The sequence below is a fragment of the Lynx canadensis genome, chromosome B2 (assembly GCF_007474595.2).
Source record: "Lynx canadensis isolate LIC74 chromosome B2, mLynCan4.pri.v2, whole genome shotgun sequence".
NCBI lineage: Eukaryota > Metazoa > Chordata > Mammalia > Carnivora > Felidae > Lynx > Lynx canadensis.
The window spans coordinates 122,804,664-122,828,719 of record NC_044307.1 but is presented as its reverse complement, the minus strand read 5'-3'; the positions used below and the strand labels follow the sequence as shown (position 1 = coordinate 122,828,719).

At 34.1% G+C, this 24,056-nt stretch overlaps 1 protein-coding gene across 5 annotated transcripts in view; it reads left to right on the top strand.

Annotated features, from left to right (window-relative positions):
- Nucleotides 1-24,056, top strand: part of AHI1 (Abelson helper integration site 1) — a 208,109-nt gene that overhangs the window by 103,042 nt on the left and 81,011 nt on the right. For all 5 annotated transcript variants that reach the window (XM_030316404.1, XM_030316406.1, XM_030316401.1 and 2 more), the window contains one exon: nucleotides 20,345-20,400. In XM_030316404.1, the coding sequence (XP_030172264.1) occupies nucleotides 20,345-20,400 (56 nt within the window). The remainder of the gene's footprint in view (nucleotides 1-20,344; nucleotides 20,401-24,056) is intronic.

Here is a 24,056-nt window from a genome sequence, read left to right as displayed (position 1 = left end):
TATCTAACAATGATGTTTGATTGTTACATTAAAGAATTAAGGTGCCATTTTAGTAACCAGTATCATTATTTTTACTAAGTAATTCTCCAGTGATCCAAGTCAAGCCCTTTGTTTTAAAAAATTTTTTTTAACATTTATTTATTTTTGAGACAGAGAGAGACAGAGCATGAACAGGGGAGGGTCAGAGAGAGAGAGGGAGACACAGAATCTGAAACAGGCTCCAGGCTCTGAGCTGTCAGCACAGAGCCCGACGTGGGGCTCGAACTCACGGACCGCGAGATCATGACCTGAGCTGAAGTCGGCTGCTTAACTGACTGAGCCACCCAGGCGCCCAAGCCCTTTGTTAAAAGAATAAAACTTATCCTTATTTGTAATAGAAGCCCTTATACTTCCTCAATAATAAATATCATTTGAATTAGTAAAGTGTTTCTAATTGTGTTGATAACAAAGTATAATCTATATATTTATCATTTCCTAATTTAAAAATCATTTTATCAACTAGTGAATACTAATATACTTAATGAGTGGTTCTTCATTCACATGGATATGCATTTCGTATTAATGTCCCCATTGAGTTACTAAATTTTTCCTAATACCCTCTGAAGAGAGAATATGAATGCAGACATTTCTCCTCATTTAAATCTGTTGATTTGAATGAGCTTAAATTTGTCCATTAGGTGCTAGCCAATTATTTTCTAAGAAGCTATTTTATATGGTATTTATATTGTGTATATGGTTCCAACCTTATAATTTTCAACCTTTTCCCCCATGTGTTAAAAATAAAAAACTTTAAGCTTTCCTTTTATTTTTTTAACATTTGTGTGTGTGTGCGCATGCGCATGTGTTTTGTTTAAGAGCCTATTAAATTTAGTTGTTGAAGTATATTGTAGTACTTACCCAGTGGATTCACTTTAAAGGTGAAATAATTATATTAACATTCACTGAAAAATAAAAAGAAAGCAACTAAAAGCCATTAACTATAAGAAATTAAAATGATTTAATAAATGAGAACTACCTAATTTAATCGTAATGCAGCCAAAATACATGTCAGACCTTTGAATTTGCATTTTATAGATATTCTGATGTTTATCTTTTACAGAATTTTCCAATTGATGTACTAAGAACCTTTGTGTTTTTTTTTTTTATATTTTGAAGATTTATAGAAGATACTTGCATATAGCATCCTTTTTTAAGAGATCACATGTAAAGTTTTTGAGAGCTTAGGCAAAGTTAAACAGCTACTATAGTATGGATGGCTCTGAAATATGAAATGCAGAAGATACTTAGCCTCAAGCTTGTGTAGCAAGATATATAGAAACTAACCACTTTGGTCATATATGTGACACACATGTAATCATTGCCATGCATGAGCTTTCATTTCCTGAAAAAAGCTTCTGTATTTTATTCTCCTGCCTCATTTTGGATGACAGCATTACCATTTTTCCAGTAGAAACTGTGGACCCATCTTTGAGTCCTTTCCTTTGACTAGTTAGTCTCAGAGCCCTGTCTTGATTCTGAATCTTTCTTAATTCACCAACTGTCCTTCTGATCTTTATGGTCTCTTTCTTGTCCTGTTTGTCCCTTTTTTTCTGGTGTCAGAGTTTTGTGGATGTCATTACGTCTTCCTAATTCTAAATAAAGTTCTTTTCTCTGAATTGATGTTTTTCTCCTGTGCTCAGTTTTTTCATCTGTTTATGTATCCTATGTTTTTGTTTCATGCCAGTGGTTTTTCCTTTGTATCTGATGATCATTGGTATTTGTCTTTTTTTTTATATGAAGGACTGGGTACAAATATGGTGTCCCTCTTCTGTGGTGTAAATAGCTCTATAATCTTGCTATTTTGTTCACTTTAGCAGAAAGTATTGAGGACTTTGTATATGTGGCTAAGACATATTAACTGGCAGCTTATATTTAGGGTAAGCAAGCAAGATAAATGAGTCCACTTGTCAGGCTGTCACACTCATTGCCAGAATGAGAAGTAGGGCAACAGTATTCACTGTAGAAGTCTTCACTCTTCCAAGTGGTATGTTCAATAATATTTTTAGGGACAATTCCACTGATTTATTTTTACTTTTTAATCTTTTTTTTGTCTATGGTTAATGCTCGGCAGCATCCATTTTATGTGGGATCGATCTGCAGCCTGTTTGGCCTAAATATTTTATATATGAACCTTCAATTATTTCTCCTGGGTTTTGTTTTGCCCCCTACGAAATATGCTTTTTCTGTGTCCACAGGTCCTCAGTTTCACTGTCAGATAATTCTGTATCTACTGCAGCCCACCATAATGTTTTCAGACAGATATTTCTAATCACTTTTCATCTTCTGTAAATTTATTGAACTTTCTAACCTATTTTTTTTCAAGCTCACCAGTGACTTTCATGTTGCTCATACAAGTAGTCAATCCTGTTTATGTTACTTGACCTATAAGCAGCACTTGACACATTCGATCTCTTCTCAGTATACTGGTTTCTGGGACGCCACATTCTCCTTTTAACTTTTATCTCATTAGCCACTACCCTTCATTCTCTTTTTGCTAATTCTTCCTCTTTTCTTCCATGTCTTATCACATGGTTCCACTGCAATCTGATCCTCTTTTATTTCCAGTATTTATGTTCATTTCCTTGGTGATCTCTTGACTAAATAAAACTTCTATACCAGTGTCTTATCTTCAGCCCAGACCGCTTTTCCAAACTCTAGATCTGCACAGTCCAATACAGTAGCCTGTAGCCTCATGTGGCCATTGAATACTTAAAATGTAGCTAGGGTGATTTGGGATCTGTTTTTTATTCTATTTTATTTCAATTTCAATTTAGATAGGCACATACAGGGGTGCCTAGGTGGCTCAGTCAGTTGGGCATCCACCTCTTGATTTCGGCTCAGGTCATGATCTCACAGTTTGTGAGCTCAAGCTCAACATTGGGCTTTGTGCTAACAGTGCATGAAGCCTGTTTGGTATTTTGTCTCCCTCTCTCTGTGCCCCTCCGCAGTTTGCTCTCTATATCTCTCTCAAAATAAATAAAAATAAACTTGAAATAAATAAATAAAATAAAATAAAATAAATAGACACATATGGCCAATGGCTGTTACGTTGGACAGTTCAGACTTACAAAATCTACTTCTATGTATATCTTCATTATCTGACACCAGACAAATCAGTGTTACGATATAAAAAATAGATTACCACTTTTTAAAATATACATAATTCTTTTAATATTAAGAACTCCTTGAATATAATGTTGAAAATTTTATGGTGTTTTATCATCAGGATTGTAGAAATGTTATTAATAAGCAGCATTGATATTAATTTGAATAGGGGGTCTACAAGTTTCTTACTCTTCATATTTAAATCAATACATGACACTCTGCTTGCACTTAGCCGAGAAGTCAGACACCCGAATTTAGATCCAGATTTTGTTAGTTATGCTATGACCTGCAGTAAGTTATTTCATCCTAGTGACTTGTCATTTGAAAATAGAGGATGGGAAAGTGTTTACTGCAAGTGAAAGTTTTTAAATACCAACCCATGCTTGACTTAAAATGCACTAGGAGTTATAGATAGTATCTTTATGACTATATTCAGAGCTATTTTAATCAGTGAACTTTTTATTTTAAATTTACCTAACTTCCCACTAAATTTTAGAAAGAGAAATCACTATTTTCTTAGAATTAGACTTAGTGAATGTTGTGTGTTAAAATCCATATTCCTCTAGTACACTATATATTTTTTCAAAATACAATCTCTAGGCATACTGGTTAAAACATTTCCATGACAAAGGTGGTTTTTATCATGTAGTTCTAAAGTAGGAGAGCTGGAAATTTTCATCTTTATCAGAACATAATTTACATCATGATGAAAGTAGTGAATGTTTCTGATTTACTGCTGTGCCTCCAGGGAAAAATGAAACTGTCAGTAATCAATTCACTCAAAAGTGAGGATTATTGAAAGAATTACAACTTTATATGGCTGCACCCAGCAAGGGGAAAAGGGCAGATTATAAAACAGTTAAATTATTTTTGGCCAGGGGTAACTTTATTTTTTACATAGCTTGAGAATAAGACTACGTTTAATGTTATTTAACATCAACCATAAGATGCATTTTACTGTATTTATAATCTCACACTGAAATTGACAGTTTTTCCATTTCTAAGGCAGTAAGGCATACAAAATGATATTATTATAGGGTATATTTTCATGCATGTAGGTTTTAAAGTAGATTTTTTCATAACTTTTTTTTCTGATAATAAACTTAAGGCATGGTTTTGAAGGGAAAATGAGTATTCCACAATTTTGACATCTTTCAATTGCTAGATACTATTTAGTTTTTCAGTATTCTAGTCAATATATCTATTTCAAGATGTTGACCACATCTCTGTTAATGAAAAATATTTTTAATTCATGTTGAAAATAAAAAGTCAAATAATACTCCATGTTAATCCAGTTTACTCATTCCTTCCATTGATGTACCTGCACATATTTCACATCCTTTCATTTCAATCTTTATGTTCTGTGATTCTGTGAAAAGTGATGAAATTTAAAAACGAGTGATCATTTTTTATTTATGTATTTTTCTGAGGGTGGGCACTGCTTAGAACCAAGGAAGCAGTTCCCATGTTTACTCCCTTGGTCAAGGGGGGGAAAAGGAAATACCATTTAGAGCATAAAAATAATAATTTTTGTTTCCTTTGTAAATTCCAGCATCCCAGAGTAACTTTTTAAAAAATTAAGTCTATGACAAGACATAATTCAGTTTTTAAACATTTTAGTTTCTGTCTACCAAAGGCTCTAGAAATTTAGAGGAAGACTCTGGAAATTTGGAGGAAGAGGACTATTTAAATTAAGTTTTCATTCACTCTTACTCAGTTAGGTTATGCTTTATAAGACTATATTCAGAATAGTCCTAAGGTTTCTCTCAGACTAGCCTAAGTGCATACTTTTGAATTTTGTGGTTTAGTCAGTTTGGTCTGGATAGTGAACATTCTATGATATCATAGAATTTACTGGTAATGTTTTCTGGAAATGAATATCCATCACTTATTGAAAATGTTAACTAACGATGGAAATTAGGTTTAGGAACTGGTCCTTCTGGTAATGATAGAGATGTCTAGATAATGTTGATTTGTATTTTCCAGAATTTTAAATGTGTGTTTTCAGGAAGCTTTTTCCTTGAATGAAAAGTGAATGAAAATGTAAAGAATCACTCTTTGTGTTGTTCTTAGTCAGCAACTTGCCTCCAAGTCTGAGAGCAAGGTTGATGACAAATATGGCAACTTAAGAAATGACTAGATGGAGTGACTGGTCATATTTTAAAAATAATTTAAGAGGCTTTTACATTGTAAACGTTCAGTAAGTAAAAAGTAGAACATTTGTCCTAATGTTCTAATTTCAGGCAGTTTACTTTTTTTTCTCAACTTTCTCCTCTGAAAAATATTCAACTATAATTTCATAAAGAGTAAAAATTGAGAACGTTTTTTGACTAGTATCCATCTTTTTGAACAGAACCAGAAATACTGTATTTTAGTAGAAATATCCTAACAGAACCTGTTAGTTTTAAAAAATAAAAAACTTTTGTATACTTTATCAAAAATTAATTCATACAGTTCATCAACAATTGTTTTTGGAGAACTTACTGTGTGACAGGGACTGTGCCAAACCCTGGCAGAACTGGAAGATAAAGGACTGCCCTCAAAGTCCTCAGAATAATGGGGTTAGGTTCAACAGCAGATAAGCATAAAACACTAAGGGAATACAGACATGAAACAGTCTGCTCAAACACATTATCCTTGTGAAATGCACTTAGTTTCATGGCTCTGCTTAGAATTGTGTGTCTTCTATTCAGTATAAAACAGTATTGTCTATTTAAAACTTCTCCCAACGATAGTTTAGAACTAGGAATTTAAATTTTGATGCTGACCTTTTATAAGGCCAGTGTATCACAAGTCATGTAATAACCTCCATTACTGTACTATATCCTTCAAATCTGCCTCCTAAGGGTGTTCTGGGAATAAATGAGTGAATATTTATAAAACACTCCAGTTTCTTTTCTTTCGTACGAATATGTGTGAGTGACTGTGTGTGTGCGTGTGCGTGTGTGTGTGTGTGTGTTGTCTACACCTGACTTCTTTTTGAAAAGAGTCAAGTCACATCTCACAGCTACTAAGCTCTGTCGAAGCAGTGTAGCAGATGTTTTATTTTGGCCAATTCAGAGTCAACCAAATGTGAAGTGTTTTTATTTGGTGCAGGGATAGGGGTCTCTTGTGTTTCTTTTTTCCTTATTTCCACTTGTGTAGTAACGTTATGAGGCTTGATACTTAATGTCTTCTCAGTCTTTTAATCTGTATATTTTCAAGTGATGATTTAACATTAACAACTAATGTTAAAGGCAGTTATAAATGCACAGTATAACAGGCAAATTAATTTACTTAATATTCATTAAACTTTTATAGGGAAAAAGTTGATATAGCAACATCTTTTTTTTAATAACATCTCTTTGCCTTGAGTTATGGAAAATGTCTTCTAAATCATCATGCTTGTGTTTGGAATCTTAGCATATTACCTCTCCCTAGTACTTAAATTATTTGTTTTATAGATAGACCTGAGAATATGACTTCTCACCTTCCTACATTCTCGATAGCATAACAGTGTAATAGATGAAAATACTTTTTCCATTATTAATTCTTTTCTCATTTTAACTTTTTTTTTGGAGTCTTTTCTTAATTCTAAAGGATGTTTAATTCTTTCACATGCAGATACTGGGAATGCAGCATTCATTCATACATTCAGTAAATACCCCATGGGTACTTACTTTATCCCAGGCACTATTATAGGTGGTATGTGAATGTATGAGTGAACAAAACAGGTAAAAATCCATATCCTTGTTCAGCTTACCTTCCAGTGAGAGAAGGAGACAATAAGCAAATAAATATAGAATAAATAACAAGCAAAGGAGGGAAGGGGGTTAAAGTGAACTGGGAAGTGAGGTTATATTGCTGTTTTAAATAGGGTGGTCGAGAAAAAAAATGTCACAAGGAAGCTGACAGTTGAGCAAAATTTTGAAGAAAGAAAGCCATGTCGTCTGGGAGAATAGCATCCCTAACCAAGATCTCAAGTCAGAGATGTGTGTGGTGTGGTTCTTCTTTTGAAGAACAAAGAGACCAGTATGGCTAGAGTAAAGGGAACAAGGGGAAAAGTAGAAGACAGTGAGGCCAGAGAGGTAGCAGGGGGCCATATTGCACAGAATCTTGTGTAAATGAAGTGCAGAACACTGCCTGTTCCCTGGTGCTGACAATATTCACAAGAGACATCTTTTTTTAGTTTCTTTTAATATTTATTTATTTTTGAGAGAGGGAGTGAGCACAGCTGACGGAGAGAGAGGGACGCGGGACAGAGGATCTGAAGCGGGCTCTCTCTCAGCAGAGAACCTGATGCAGGGCTCCAACTCACAAAGCAAACCATGAGATCATGACCTGAGCTGAAGTAGGACGCTTAACCAACTGAGCCACACAGTCACCCGAGATATATTTTTAAACGGGAGAGGTATGTGGAATCTTACAGTTTGATACTCTCTAAATAAGAAAAATGAACAAAATGTACTGGAGTGTATATATGATGTAGTTACAATCCTCAGAGAAGGCACTATTTAATTGTTATCAGATGAGAAAACTAATAATCATAAAAGGTGTTAGTGCATTCCAGCTAGGAAAGTCAGTTAAAAGGTGATTTTTAACAATCGAGGTGGGAAAATGGGACTGAAGTAAGAAGATAAAGACGTTTAGGGGCGCCTGGGTGGCTCAGTCAGTTAAGCGTCCAACTTCAGCTCAGGTCTGATCTCACTATCCATGAGTTCAAACACCACATCGGGCACTGTGCTGATAGGTCGAAGCCTGGAGCCTGCTTCAGATTTGTGTCTCCCTCTCTCTCTCTCTGACTCTCTCCCGCTCACACTCTGTGTGTCTCTCTCTCTCAAGAATAAACATTAAAAAAAAATTTTTTTAAGAAAATAGAGATGTTTAAATCATTAAGTGTTAGAGATTTGGAATGTGAGTGGTAAGGAATAGAGAATTTGAGGGTAACTATGGCTTCTAATTTTGGTGAATAAGTAGATGGCAGTCCATTAACAAAAATAGGGAGATATCTAGAAATACTGGGGAAAAAAGGTAATGAATTATATTTCTGATATATTGAGTTTGTGATGCCTGGAAGACATTCAGAGCAAGGTATTAGTAGCTTGCTTATTCATTTGGATCGCATTTATTAAATATCCTGCTATGAGTCAGGCCCTGTCCTAGGAACTAGACTGCATACTTTGAAATATGGGCTTGGAGGGGCACCTGGCTGGCTCAGTCGATGGAGCGAGTGACTCTTGAACTCAGGGTTGTGGGTTTGAGTCCCACATTGGGTGTAGAGATTTCTTAAAAATAAAATCTTAAAAAATTTTTGAAATATGGGCTTGGAGCATAAGTAAAGATTAAGGAGTCAGTGGCCTATGTGTAGTCTTGATGTCCACAGGAGTTAATGAGATAAGCTGGAAGAGGCTATTAAATGAAAGGAGACCAAGAGACTAAGAGCCATTAGGATGATTCCGAAATAGATAGCTTGGATGTTCACTAACCAGAAGACAGAAAAGGAAAAAAATGAGGAAAGCAGGCAATTGCATGAAGCTTCTTTTGCTATATGTTTTCTTTTTTTTTAATTCTTCACTGCAATAATAAATCTGAAAGAAAAAAATGCCTGAATTATGATAGTTTACATTTTATCCTTTTTGTTGCTGTACTTTGGTTTTCAAGATTCTGTAGTATGACTGCTAAAATAATATTAGTCGTAGAGACTTACAGATACTAAATTATATTTAAAGGATTTTACACACACAGAATTGTAGTATTTTGGCTTTATCTATATAATAAATATGTGACATAATTATATTAGAAATATATCCTTACTATTCTCAGATTGAATATGTAGAAATATGCATGTCACAAAGGGTATGATTTGAACAGACCTTAATCTCCTGTTAAGAGTTTACTGAGGATGTTTGTCAGATACTAAAAATTGTATGCAGTTTTTGGTAGTAAATAACTACTGTAGAATTTTAAGTGATTGTTGGTTAGGACAGTTAAATTATTTGGGCATCAGTTTACAAGTTAGAGATATGCTAACATTATATTCTCAGTGGATCAGTGAATTAAATTTTTTAGTCGTAGTTGGGAATAAATAGCAAAGATTATTAGAGACTGAAGGATCTTCCCAACAGGTGTGAGGCTTAAACTGAAGCACAGAAAGACTATGATGGCAGGGCTGTAACCAAGAGCCGTATTGTCTGGTTGATGCCGTCCACACTGTAGAGTTACTCTCTTTTCCCTGCTTGCTTTGTACTTTTCCAGAAGCATTACCAGTCTCAGTTTACCAGTCTCAAATGTTAGGGACCCCTTACCCTCCTTTCCAGTGTTTTACCTACTCATTCGTGTTTACATACCCTTGATGAGTAGGTCATACCTACTCATACCTATTTCCATAACTAACACAGGAAAAAGCCTACTGATTTGTGGTTTTGTGTATTCACTGTGCTTTACGTCTGTGGTCTGCATAGATATCCAAACGTTGTAGACTCGGGGCCCTCAGCCTTTGACGTTTCTGAGTGTGGGATGATTTTTTTCCTCTAATGTATGAAAAGTAAATTGTTCAAAGAATGTTCCCTTTCTGTAATCTGAAATATGTATCCAGTAAATAAAGGGCTTCCCATGCCATCCTGAAAAAGTCCAATATAAAAAATAAATGTTAACATTTTACTAGGCTAGATGAGGAAAAGTCATTTTAGGATTTGCATTTATTAAAAATGTATTTTAGATGAATATTTAGAAAAATACGTAGAATATGGGATGACTGTACCAGTGGAGAATCTGCAGCCTGTTTTGCTGCAAGATGTTTTTAACTCTCATTTTCTGTATATGTGTTTTCAGTCATTCAACAGGCATTTATTAAATATGAACTGTATGACACATAGAACTAAGCAAGTTTTCATAAACATAGCGAGTTTATGTTATGATAGAGGATTGTACAGGCATGCTAAGGGAGGGAAGAGCTGGAGGGAGGTATATGAATCAGAGTGCAGTCTGAAGAAGAATATCACAGACCATTTCCTAGAGAACGCAGTGTTTGACCTGAGCTTTAAAGAATGTCTAGGAAATAATTCAGCTTAGAAGGAGGTGTCAGAAATGGAGAAAGCTTAGGTACATTCTGCTTAAAGAGCAGCTGGGGGAATGGCAAGGGTGAATGACAGGGGGGATGGTTAGTGAGCGAGGCAGTAGCTACATCCTGAATAGCTTTGTGTGCCATTTTTAGTTAAGCAGTTGAGTTAAACACTCGAGAAGGGTGATTTTTATCCTAAAGACTATGCTATAGAAGAAGAGGATAACAATTTTTTCTTAGAATAGCCACTCTGGCAGTGTGGGATGTCATTGGAAAGCCCAAGTCAGGGGGGTTGGTTAGGAATCTATTCCAGTTATCCAAATGAGGAGAAACAGTCCAAGTTAAGTAATGGGATAGAGAGGAGGGGGCAGGGTTTATATATATGTACATGGGTATGTATGCCATCTGAACCCACACACATGTATATGTATGTATGGGCATAGTTTTTAATAAAAATATTTTTATGGTATGATAAAGTTAGTTATTTTTTACCTCAGGTTGTATGAAGCAAGCCATTAAGTTTTCTAAAGCAGAACTCATTATTAGACTATCTGACCCTTCATACAAATATTTAATTATAATGCTTACTTTAGTTCTACATGTATTTGAGGGCTATTGAAAAAATATACAAATATATGTTATTTTAAACATCAAAATAAACATTCTGATACTGTGTGTGTGTATGTATGTGTGTGTGTGTGTATATATATATATATATATATATATATATTTCAAACATACATAGTATGCCAGATGCAATTTGAAGTATTTTTTCCTATAGTTAATTAATTAATTCTCCCATCAACCTATGAGATACATATTGTTTTCCCTGTACTGAATGAGGAAATGGAGACACAGAGTAGAGAAATAATTTGCCCAAGGTCACATAGCTAATCACTGCCAGAGCTGGTCTTCCGAAACATACAGAGTAGTTCCAGAGTCAGGATTATTATGGATAAATATTATTATTTAAATTGTCCTTTGGAATGTTTTTTCTCTAATTGTAAAGGGGCAAAAACTAATAATAGAGAATTATAGATAACTGATACCTCTGATTTGGGACAGGGATTTGCCATGAAAATTATTTCTCAACAGATTTATTGAGTGAAGCTATCAATATGTAAACTATAAATACATATTGTAGTAGCTTTTTATTCATTTGTGCATTAATTTTGGAGCTTTTTCTTATTTTTAGGAAGACACTCCGTTAAATTCAGAGTTGGGAGAAGTGTTTTCGTTGACTGTTTTTAAATAATGCTGAGAAATTTTTTCAGTGAGAACCTAAGCCCTGTTTACTCTGCTTACGTGGAAGATTTAGCAATATTCAAAACCATTGACTATTTGCTTGCCTGCTATATGATCATTAAATGTCTAATAAGGGTCTATAGTCCTTTCCCCAAGTGTATTTTGAAGTTTTTTAATACCACAAAAAAGTTGGAAACAAGATAAAATAAAACCAAATTTGCGCCAAAACCTTCATTCAAATATCTGTTAAGAATAAGGATATTCTCTATATAATCATGGTACCATTATCACAAGGAAAATTAACAATGATTCTATAATATCAAATAAACAGTTCATATTCACATTTTCTTAATTCTATCTAAAGTATCTTAAGCAGTTTTTTGTTTGCATGCTTATTTGTCCAGCATCCAATCCAGAGTCACACTTACATTGGTTGCTATGTCATTTTAGTCTCATTTAATCTCTGTTAATCTACTCCTTTGGTGTTGTTGTTTTTCATGACATGGACTTTTTTGAAGAGTCTGACTGAGCCAGTTGTCCGGTAGAATATCCAGTGTTTTGTTTTTATCTATTTCACTGTGATTAGATTCAGGTTAAACTGTTTTGGCAAGAACACTATAATGTGTATTTTTCTGCATCACGTCAGGAGGCATGGAATGTCAGGGTGTTCCATGACTTGTGTTGCTAAATTTAATCCTTGATTAACTTGGTGAACACTAGATCTCTCTGTGGTAAAGGTAAACTTTTCCCTTTGTAATTGCTGAGTGGGTATTCTGTGGGCTGATACTTTGAGACCATGTGAATACCCTGTTCCCCAACAGCCTTACTCAGCGGTTTCAGCAGCCACTGATGATCCTTACTTGAAATAACTATTAACAGTGGTTGGTTTCTAACATTATGATTGGTTCTACATTTATTGGCTGGTGTTCAGTCCAGAGGCGCATTTCCTTTTCTTCTTGCCTGTCTCTTTTGAGTATTGTGAATTTTTTTCATTCACTTTGTTGTACTTCTTCACTGTCATTTTCTTTGTGTTGCTGAAACTGTTCCCTAATTTGGGAAGGAGGAGCCCCTTCATGTCCACTCCTGTGTCCTTTGATACGAACCAGGTAGCTCAGAGTATGTGCTGCTTGCAGTGTCCTAGGTTCATCCTGTATTTGCCCTCCCCAAAGCTGGAATCAGTCAATTCTCCAAGGAGTCCTGGTACTAGTTTGTGGATAATGGAATTTAGAAACTAAAATTTGGGGCTGAGTATACTCATTGATGTTGGGATATCATTGCTGCTAAGACTTTTTTTCACTGGACATATCTAGGAAATCAAGTCTTAAAAGCTCAATGAATTCATATTGTGACTTCCAATTTAAATTTTAAATCACCCTTATTAATATTTGTATATTTTTGCTTTCCATAATAGGGAAACTTGTCATCTATCAGTAATGTAGGTTGCAAATATTTTCTCCAAGTTTTATATTTGGCTTTTGATTTTGCAGCACAAAATTTGAAGAAAGCTTTTCTCATTGGGTTTGTAAAGACATTCACTATGTTTTTTCTTCTAATATTGGTATAGCTTCATTTTTAGCATTTAAATATGACCCATTAAGAATTCTTTTCCTAGTGTATGGTGTGAGGTATGGATCAGTTCTTTTTCAAAACGTACATTGCATCCCAACACCATGTATTAAAAAGTATCTCTTCCTCTTTGCATGTAATTTCCATATGTAATTGGATCCTTTTCTGAACATTTTAATATATTCTACTGGTCTACAGGTCTATTCATGTGTCATTACCACATTGTTTTAATTGCAGAGACTTTTTATAATATATATTGATCTTTAGTAGTGTTTATTTCCCCTCATTGCTCTTTTTATTCCCCAGGATTTTTCTAGGTGTTCTTGCATATACTTCTGTATGAATTTTAGAGTCAATTTGTGCTGGGGCAAAAAACTTTTTTTATTGAAATCACACTAAATTCATATATTATGTTTGAGGGAATTGGCCTTTATATAATGTTACATGTTCTTGTTGCAGAATAAGGGGTGTCTGTTTGTTCAGGGCTACTTTTATGTCTTTTAGAAGTATTTTAACATTCATATTGTTTTGTACATTTCTTGTATTTATTCAGGTATTTTATCTTTTATTTTGCTCTTATAAATGAGGTATTCTTTGTCATATATCTTCTAGCTAGTTTGAATATGTAAAGGATATTGATTTTTGTATATTAAATTTTCTATTGTGCTAACTTCCTGATGTATTGTTATTGATTATGTTACTTTTAGCAGTGATTCTTTTGAATTTTCTAGTTATAAAATTATATTATCTGAAAAACAGTTTTACTTCTTTTCTAGTTCTTAAGAATGCTTGCAAGCTCTGCACAACTTTTATGTCAAATTTGCCTTGAAAGAACACTACCTTCTAAAACTATTTTACTGGAATATAGTACATTTTATTTCATTTTTTCCTAGTCAAAAGTAATCAAAGCATAATTCTTTCTGCCTTATATAGAGATTCATGATTTCTAAAACTCAAAAAGGATGCATAGTTATATTGTTGCATGAAGTGAATGGCTCCTAAAAAGGGGTCATGAAAGGGAGAATCAGGGTTCTCTTGTCCCTAGCACAGTGCCTTGTGCTTAGTGGGTAGCCCATAAACATTTGGTGATGATACATAATATTGCTGTATATATATTCTGACTCTAGAATTTGGCACATATTCCTGCCTTTTTTGCTTTTGCAAGAAATTTCATTATCTTGTTTTTTTTTTTCCTTTGATCGTGGTCTTGAGTTGAAGGTGTGTGGACTTTAGGGAAACTGTAAAATATATAATTCCGCTGTTTGAGTCAGTCAAGTACAGGGGTAAATGTCATGCTCTAGTTTTCTACAAAATAAAATACCTAACCATCTCCCAAAAAGCATAAAATGTTTTCCATTATCTTCTCTAGAATGTGTAATATCTGGAAAATTAGGAAAATTTTAAAGTAACACACTTTAGTTTTACAGTAAGTTTAGATACATTACCAGAGAACGTAGTAAATTAACATTTTTGAAAGCAGTCCTAGAAGATTAACTCAAATATTCTGATAACTAACGCACACAGGTAAATATGTATTATAGTACATGAACTCAGTGGATATGGCATAGTTTCCATTTATTCATTTCAAGAGTTGGGGGTCTTCTGGGTTTTAAGCATTTGGACTAGGCACTGTAGATGCAAAGATGAATAAAATCAGGGCCTTGCCACAGGAGTCAAACACGCCAATGGGTCTGGAGGGTTTGTGACTCGTACACGTAGGTTTCAGTCATGGTACTGCTGCTCATTGGTTGTGTGACTTTGGGAATCTACCCATCTTCCTATTTACTTTCTAGAAGCCACTACTGTTTCCTTCCTTTAAAATAGAGTTATCTTCATTGCTTGTTAATTAATATCTTAAAATTCTTAATAGTTGTTGATTTTTGTTTGTTTCGTTACATTTTAATTTAAAAGACCCTCTCATTCTTCCTTTGTCATCAGTGGCACTACCAGTTCTAGAAAGTTATTTGGTCATGTTCAGGTTACTGAAACTCCTTATGAGAGTTGATACTTTTCTTTGCATGCTCATGGTTTGTGGTCCCAACTATACTGATAGAGGTCTGAGCTATGGCAAAACACGAAAACACCCACCTGCTGAGGCACAGGGGTGAGCTCCTCCTCTCAGGTCTCATCAGTTGCAAGTTACAGTCCTCTCCCAGTGGCTGGGCCTGGAACCAGACTCCTCCAGTTGTGTAGGTCCCTTTGCATGTAGGCCCTTTTAGATCCACTGTGGTGCATAGGCTCTCCCAAGCTCTTGATACACTAAAAACATTAAACTGACAAATATAGCCAGTTACCCAGAGCATTTATTATAACTTCTGCAGGCTGAGAGACCTCAGTGAACTCTAAAAAAAACATTTTGCCTACACCTTTGGAAGAGACCGGCTTTCCCTGCACATGTCCTTGCTTAGTACCAAGGAGAACAGAGCCCTCCCACACCTGCCCCTACCCCCATTCCTGACACATTGGCATTGAGATCCCAGGAAAAAAACTTGATCTTCTGATATACTCTCTAGGGTTTGCCATCCTGTTTGCTTTCATCCTTGTAGGCCTCTAGAAAGAAGCTAAGCTAAACTGTATGATTTCGAGTTTTAAAAGCATTAGACAAAGTGAAAAGAAGATGCTTCCTTAGAAGATTAAATACATTGGTTATCATAAAGATAAAAATTTTGAAGGTAAAATAAAATGAACTGCTAAATTTACAGAAGTAACAGAATAAAATTTCTCTAAGCAGTTGATAAAACTCTGCCCATTAAAGGGCTTATCAAGTCCCAAGAAAGGTTAATTATAGCCAAGACACAATTTGATATACCCTAGTAAAATTTCTGATTTTCCAGATACAGGGAAAATTTCACAAGCCTGTACATAAAGGAACAGGTTCTTTACCTTAGGAAGAGAGTTGAATGTAAAAGTCTTGAAATCTGGCTGATAGTGGAATAACCTGTTCAGACAACTAAGATAAAGGATTTCTTATTCAAAAATCCATTACTCAGATTTAGAGGGAGGAACTGATCTTATTTTTAGATATTTAATAAGTAGATGTACCGAGATTAAAGCAACAGCCCAAGCCCAACCCAGGCTAACTCCTGATTTGAATACAAAGATCCACCCTTCACCATAGCTTTCAAGAAGAAGAAAGAGTGAGCCCTTTCTGGGGAAGCATGCTTTCTCTCTCATTCTCTACCAATTATATATCTAATAGCTCTAACCTGCAGTCAGAAATATGAAGCATGTGAATAAGCAGGAATAGGTGACCCATAATCAAGAAAAAGAACAATCAGTAGAAGGATTGGAATTCGTAGACAAGAACTTTGAAATAACTTTTATACATATGTTAAATAATTTTTGAAGAAACATGGGTATGATGAATAATTTCAGCAGAGAAATGGAAACCATAAAAAAAGAAATAAGTGGAAATTCTGCATCTAAAGAGTATAATAGATAAAATGAAAAGTTCATTAATATAAAATGAAAAGTTCATTAAGTGAACCTAATTGCTGATAGTACACATTGAAAGAAAGGATCCTTGAACTCAAGGACATAACAATAAAAATCATCCAAATCGAAGCACAGGGTAGGGGAGGGAAATAACAGAGCATCAGACCTGTGTGACTACATCAAATCATCTAAACATGTATAAATGGAATTCCAGAAGGAAAATAGAGAAGATAGGGTGAAGAACTAATAGGCCAAGAATTTTCCAACTCTAATAAAAGAAAATAACGTAAAAGATATAAAAAGCTTAGCAAACCCCAAGAATATATATAAGTGAAACCTCACCTAGGTACATTTTAAATAAACTGAGGAAAATGAAACCTAAAGAAAAGATCATAAAAGCAGCCAAAGGAAAAAATGCATGACATTCAGAGAATAATAGTAAGAAATGATGGCTTTGTTCTCGTAAGAAACAATGGTATAAAATCAGTAAAGTGCTAAAAGACAATGGCTATCAACCTAGATTTCAATATCCAGCAAAATTAGCCTTCATACATGAATGCCTGCTAAAGTCTTTACAGAAAAAAAAAAAAAAAAAAAAAAACAGTCATCCACAGATTTACACCGTGAGAGATTCAACAAAGAGTTCATCAGTCTAAAGGGAAATGATCTCAGATGAAAACTTGGATCTGCAGGAAGGAATGAAAACACTGGAAAGGATCAGTATATGTGTAAATATAAAAAGCTGATTTATCATTCTTAAATACTACTGTTTAAAACAGTATGCAGGCAAAATGTTGTGGGGTTTATAACATATGGAGGTAAAATACAACAATAGCATAAAGGGTGGAAGGGTAGATGGAGTAATACTGCTTTGAGATATTTATATTGTTAGCAAAGTATAAAATCATAATTCAGGGTGCCCTGTAATAAATTAGAGATATATATTGCAATCTCTAGCCACTAAAAGAAAAAAATAAAGATGTGTAGCTAACAATATAGCCATTGGGGATATAAAATGGAATAGTAAAAGTATTTGATTATTTCAAAAGAGTATGGAGAAAAGAGAAAGGAACAGAACTAGATGCAACAAAATAGCAAGATGGCAGACTTAAACATAGCCATATCAGTAATTGCATTAAATGTAAATAAATATCAAGAAGCAGAGATTGTCAGACTGGATAATCTAGTGGTAAATATCTATTGACATATTGATTTTGTTATTTGGTAGATTAATTTATCCTACAGATGTAATATTAAGTTCATTGTGAGGTATTTGGATTTTTAAAATATACCATAATAAGTTGGACCTTTTAACCATATTCTGCATGATTAATTAGTGAACAAAAATTTAATTTAGAATAAGTACAAACAATTTTAGTTTCATTTTTTAAAATTGTTTCTCCAAAAGTTAAGTGTATTAGTTAGCCTCCAGAGAAACAGAACCAGTAGAATGTGTATTTAGATCGATTTATTTTGAGGAATTGGTTTACGCGATTATGTAGGCCGGCAGGTACAAAACCTCCAAGGTCAGCTGATAGCCTGGAGACCCAGGGAAGAGTTATAGTTCAAGTCCAAAAGCAGTCTGTGGGCAAAATTTTTTCTCTTTCAGGGGAAGTCATTCTTTTTCTTAAGACCTTCAACCAACTGGATGAAACCCTCTCACATTACGGAGAGCAATCTCCTTTACTCAGAGCCTGTTGATTTAAGTGTTCATCTTATCTAAAACATACCTTCACAGAAACATCTGGAATGTTTGACCAGATATGCAGCACTGTGGCCTAGCCAAGCTGACACACAAAAATAACCAGCACAGCAATCTATTTATTAGGAGCTTTCACTTATTATCATACCTTAATGAAAGTGAAAAAACATACAAATGGAGACTTTTTTGGTAAAATGTACTTAAAATAGTAAGCTGTTTGGGAACATTTTTTCTTAAGCTTATTTTGTGTATATTCATTACTGAAAGCTCGAACAAACATGTATTAATTGTATTTCCAAATCATATTATTTCAATTGGCAATCTAAATTTAAAACTAAGGTTATATCTTTGGATAATCCGCTTTAAAAATTTTTAGTTTCCACCACCTACTTATCCTGAAATTGAAACTGTAAAATACGTAGCTGTTTTTTCTTTGTAATTTTATAAGCTGAAGATGTAGATTTAGTTTTTATTTTCAACATCTTGAAGTTACTTTCTTAATGGATAAGAACTTTAAAATTAGTAATCAGCCTAGGTCAGTTTTGTAGCAGTCAGATTACAATAGTGAGAACACACATGTAAGATTTTGCTAACTCTTGATTAAAAGTCTGTGTCATGCCAGACTGTTCTCAGTGGATGCAGCCAGAGAGGGTTGTGGGGAGTGTGGGCGCTGGGGAAGTGGGGATTTCACCATTTGTTCTATATACTTCAGTATTACTAAAATCTACCAGTAAGAGTCAGCATTATCTGAACATTTTCTAATATGTTTACTTGGGGTTTTTAAAAATTTTTTATTCAAGACCAGTGTTACTCTATGAATAAAAATGTCTTTGCATAAAAATTACTTTAAAGATTTTATTATTCTTAAGACAAAACTTTTAATTTGCTCTGTAGTATTTTTTCAAATACAGAGTATTTGTATTTCACATTTGTATTTCAAATACTCTGTATTTGAAAAAATACTCTAGTATTTCTATATACTAGAGTATTTTTTTCAAATCCTCTGTTTTACTCGAGTCTTGAGGTCAGAAGTTGTAATTTATCCTTTATAATTCGTCTTTTATCACTGATACCAAATAGCCACTTAGTAAATACTAGTTGATTGTATAAGGTAGTATACTGCTTTATACTTCATTGGCTAATTATAGCTGAATTTTTAAAATGAAACAAAAAAATTTTTTTAATCGTGTTTCATGGCACTTTGTTCATTTTTAAATATTATTTCACAGTGATAAAAAGTGATTGTTTTATGATGCTCTCACATAATCCCTTATCATACTTGAAGAAGAATGAGTTAAATGACTGTAAATGGGAGGAGCTATTGTTTCAATCAGAAATTGTGCTAATTGCTCCTAACAATACTTGTAGTTCTTACTTTTAAGCAGCCTTGCATGTGAAAGCCTGTATCATTATTTGAAGGAACTAGAACTATTCTAATGTCCTAACTCACCTGTTGGTTTGCTGATGGACAGAGATTATAAAGTAAATGAGACCCACACCTGTGTTCATTTTTAACCTGAGCTAGACTTTGAACCAGTATCTTTATAGATGAGATGCAATGTGTTATATCCTTAAAAGCTGTTTATTACAAAGAAATGCAGGAGAGGACATTCGGAACAAAAAGATAAATCCACACATGATAAAAGGATTTTTCTCAAGTTTAGCAGTCAATATTATCATTTTAAAGGAGAGAATCAGGGGGAACTTTTTTTTTTCAGACACTCCATGGTGATTGAATAAATAGAATATGACATAGTAGGAAGTCAAGTGATCAAAGAGAAATTCAAGTAGATTTATTTATTCTTTATGAGAAAATAAGGAAGTGATTCCTTTTACAGCCTTTGTGATATTTCTGTATGAAAACTTGATGACCTCAAGTCAGAAATAAAAATTTAATGGAAGAACTGCAGCAGAGTGGAGATAATGGTATAATTTTTGAGCCAAGAGCAGGATATGGACACATCTTAGACTATTGCTAAACACCTCTTGAATGGGAAAATTTGCTCAGCTCACTTTGAGTTGGGTCTCTTAGTTAGCTAAACTCTCCAACTGTTTCTGACCAAAGAATTCATGATAGAACTTTAAAGGATCCTGCCATTCAAATGAGACTTTTTTTCCTTATAAGCTATAGGAGTCACCTCTTACTGAGATAAATGTTTTCACAATAAAATGGATAGGTATAATCAAATATCTACCATCTTTTCTTTGCACAGGAATTATCAACATAGAAAGAAAGCCTTGTAACCATCATGTAGATACAGCACCAACGGTAAGACAGTCTATTTCTGCATTGTTAAAACTGATAAGCTACAAAATGATCCTGGTTATAGGACACAAAATGCCATTGTAGAAAAGTCTTTTGACCTCCCTTTTGCCGAAAATTATACCCCTTCAAGAAAATTAACCTCATGTTTTCTAACTTAATGAGGAAAACATACTAATTTTTGCCAATATTTGGGAAAATAAGATATAGTATCATTTTTGCAGATACTTGTTTATGTTACTATTATAAATAGAATGATTTTTAATTTAAAAATATTTTAGATTTTCAATAAGTTAATATAAATCTTGACACAAATTTATTTACACTTTTTAAAATGAGTTTTATTTTGTGCACGAGCATCATTGAGTGAATATTTTTTAATAGTAAAAGCAGGCCATCATGTTTCATTTCTCTTATGAATTGCTATGCTTTATTATTATAGAAGTGAAAACTTTTATCCCTCTTCTATTACTGCCAGACAACAAAAGGCATTTAACAATTATAATACCTATTTACTATGTTAAAGATAACTGTATAAGATAATGTAGAAGGAAAACAATTAAATTTCCCTTCTATTCTCTAAATATAATATTTGAATGAAATATGTATCAGTGGCCAATTCCCACTTGAAAGATTCATAAAATAATACAGAGTAAAATATATCTTATTCTTCACTGAGCATAATCTTGTTTCTCTTATCGTTCCTGTATATTAAGTCTTTTAGGTACTCCATACAGTTCATCATTTCCTGTTAGAAAGATTTGGTAATGCCTTTTTTATGAAAATAAAGGCAATATTAAACTATATTTGAATTTTATTGATAATATTTTCCTCACTGGCAGGTTGCCTTCATTTTCCATTTGTAATAAATTCATATGATTGAGCCAGCCTGTTTGATAACTTACTGTGTGGGGCTCTGGAAAAGTGGTGTTTGAGGAATTAAACACCACTGTAATCCTAAAAGTACTTGGCTATTGTGTGTGTTGCAGTTAAACTTTAGTAAGTATGCTAAAATAGTAGTCATAACATGTACACTGTATTCTTTAATATTTAAAAAATGAAGACTAGCAATTATGGAAAATAATTTATTTTCTCTCAGGTGTAGGTCTTAAAAGTTGAGGTGTCTGAGGTGGGGTTTGAACCCTTTACTCCTTGAGGAGAAACTCCAGGTTTTACTTTTTCTCTCGGTTGTGGGTCACTGCACTGGGGTGGGGGTTTATGGCAAGGTTGTATCTTAGGCTCTCCTACATGCTTCAATGTGGTTTTCTTCTTGTTTGCCTGTGGGGTAGTCCTCATTCAGCCAGCCTTTTGGTTTTTTAAGAGGAAATTGTTCCACATGTAGCTACAGACTTAGTGTGTCAGTGGGAGGAGGTTAAGTTGAGGATCTTCCTGTGTTACCATCTTGAACTGGAACCCCTTAATGTATTTGAAAAAGATACTTACTGGATTATTTACATACTTTTGAAATTCAGTTTATTCCTATAGGCTTTCCTACAGCACCTGTGTTTCCATTTCTGGTTTTGTTGGGGGTTTTTTTGGTACATTCTAGAACTCAGAAAAGTGTAACCTAACAGTTTTTTTGTTTTACTCTGTAGGCTGATTGTAGATTTCCATCTTAACTAAATGATGAAATAATAGAACTGACTTCTCATGAAATCATGAGAAATAATGGCATTAATGTTTACAGTAATGCCCTAACAGTCTCAGAATGACTCCAAAGAACCAAACAAAATCTAATACATAAGGGTTTAGGTATTGTTGGTCTTTTTTTATGTTTTTTCAGTTGGATTATTAAATTATAGCTCCTAATATATTAATAACATTTCTGATCTATAAAGCTGTAAGTTTTAATGTATTTGGTTTATACAGGCACACCTCAAACATGCATTGGTTCTCCAAGCCCTCACTTGAGCCAGGCTGCATTTTGGTATGTTTTTCTGAGCTCCTTCAGTGTCTTTACTACAAACTCCTTAGTTTACTAGTTTACTTAGTTTACTACTGCCCCCTCATTCTCAAAAAGTCCCCTACCTTGCTGACAGTTAACTTTGGCCTTTTGTCCATAACCTCTAAATAGAATCACAAGTCTGTTCATTACCCAGTGTCTTCTGGTCCCCAGGAGAGGAAAAGTCTGATTTTCACGGAAATAGTGTTACTTAATTTCCATCCTTTGTATGTGTGTGCCCTTGTTTTCCTTAAAGGGTTTAAGAGAAGAAGATATTTAGAGATAAAAGAAATAGGAAAAAGTCTGTCGGAAAACTTTAACAAAGTAGAGTATTTGTAAGTTCAAATCTGGTACTACTCTAGCCCAAAAAAGGAGAGATACTCTGGGGTCCTGAGAAAAGATAAGAAGGCGGTGGACCAGGGTTTTAGAATGGCTGAGGCCAGGTCCCTGAGTGACTTCCTGGACCTCGTTCCTAACCACCAGCCTCCAGGTCACCTCTCTCTGTATGTTATCACCTCCACTTTCCTGTTGCTCCGAGAACCACCGCAGATGGTTTGGGTCCCAGAGAGTGCTAGATGCTAATTACAGCAGTTCAGCAGGTGAGGGAAATGACACTTTTTCAGGCCTCTATCAAAAAGTGTGTTTCTTGACATTCCAAATCGGAATGAACTTTTCAGTAAATCTATGGTTATGGAGGAGAGTTTGATCCTATAGTGTTCTAATGTGATGCGGTGTTCTTTAAGTATAGGTTAGCCTGAAAACAAAACCACCTCTTTGTTGTGTTCTCTCCCACTCTCTTTTTAACTGTCTTGTTTCTTTTTGTTGTTGTTGTTCATTTAACACACGAGCTTTAATTTTTTTGTTTGGAATTTTTTTCTTTGTGACATTAAATAATACCTTGTGTGTTTTTGAGATGCCTTCAGTAGAAGTACAACAATATCCCCACATGGCGTGACCTCCTCCTTCAAAGAGAATCAAACCTCACTATTCACTTTTTTTTTTTTGCATTTTGAGCTCTTAATTTTGTTTATATCCAACAGTATATTTTCAAGTTATTTTTTTCCAGAAATATAATGTGAGAGGTATATTATCTGAGTATCTGAGTCTACATATTTTAAAATATCTTAGTTGTCTTTGAATAAGAGTTTGCTAGGGTTTTTAATTATTTGGACATAAACTTTTCCCCTCAGAACATTATGGAAATTGATCCTCTTTTGCTTTCTGGTATTTAGTGTTTTGGGTGAGACATTGGACATCAGCCTAACAGTTCTTTTGCGAAGGTAGCCTGTTTTACCTACTCATATATTCAGATTTTCTTTTATTTTCTTTATACCTGATGTCCTAGTTCAGATTTGATGGTTAAATATGTGGCTTTCTTTTTGTCCTGAATGGTAGTCACTCAAACACTTTACTATTATAGGAAAAGCAAATAAGACATTAGACAGTCATGATATTAGATTACATGAAAATAATTAGATCATGCCACTTTAAGAACGAGTTGCTGTTAAGGATAATATCAGACTCAGATTAATCAGAGGTCATTGTCTGAACCCTGCAAGGCAGGTGTAAAAGTTAGTTAATAGTTAAGTAAGCACAGGCTTGAGTCTCACATTCACTTTAAATGAAGGACTCATTTGTAAATCAGAGAAAAATCACAACTAGCATAAGGAAGTCTCTGTAAATCTTTGGTCTTATTGAGATTATTACAAACCTGCCCATA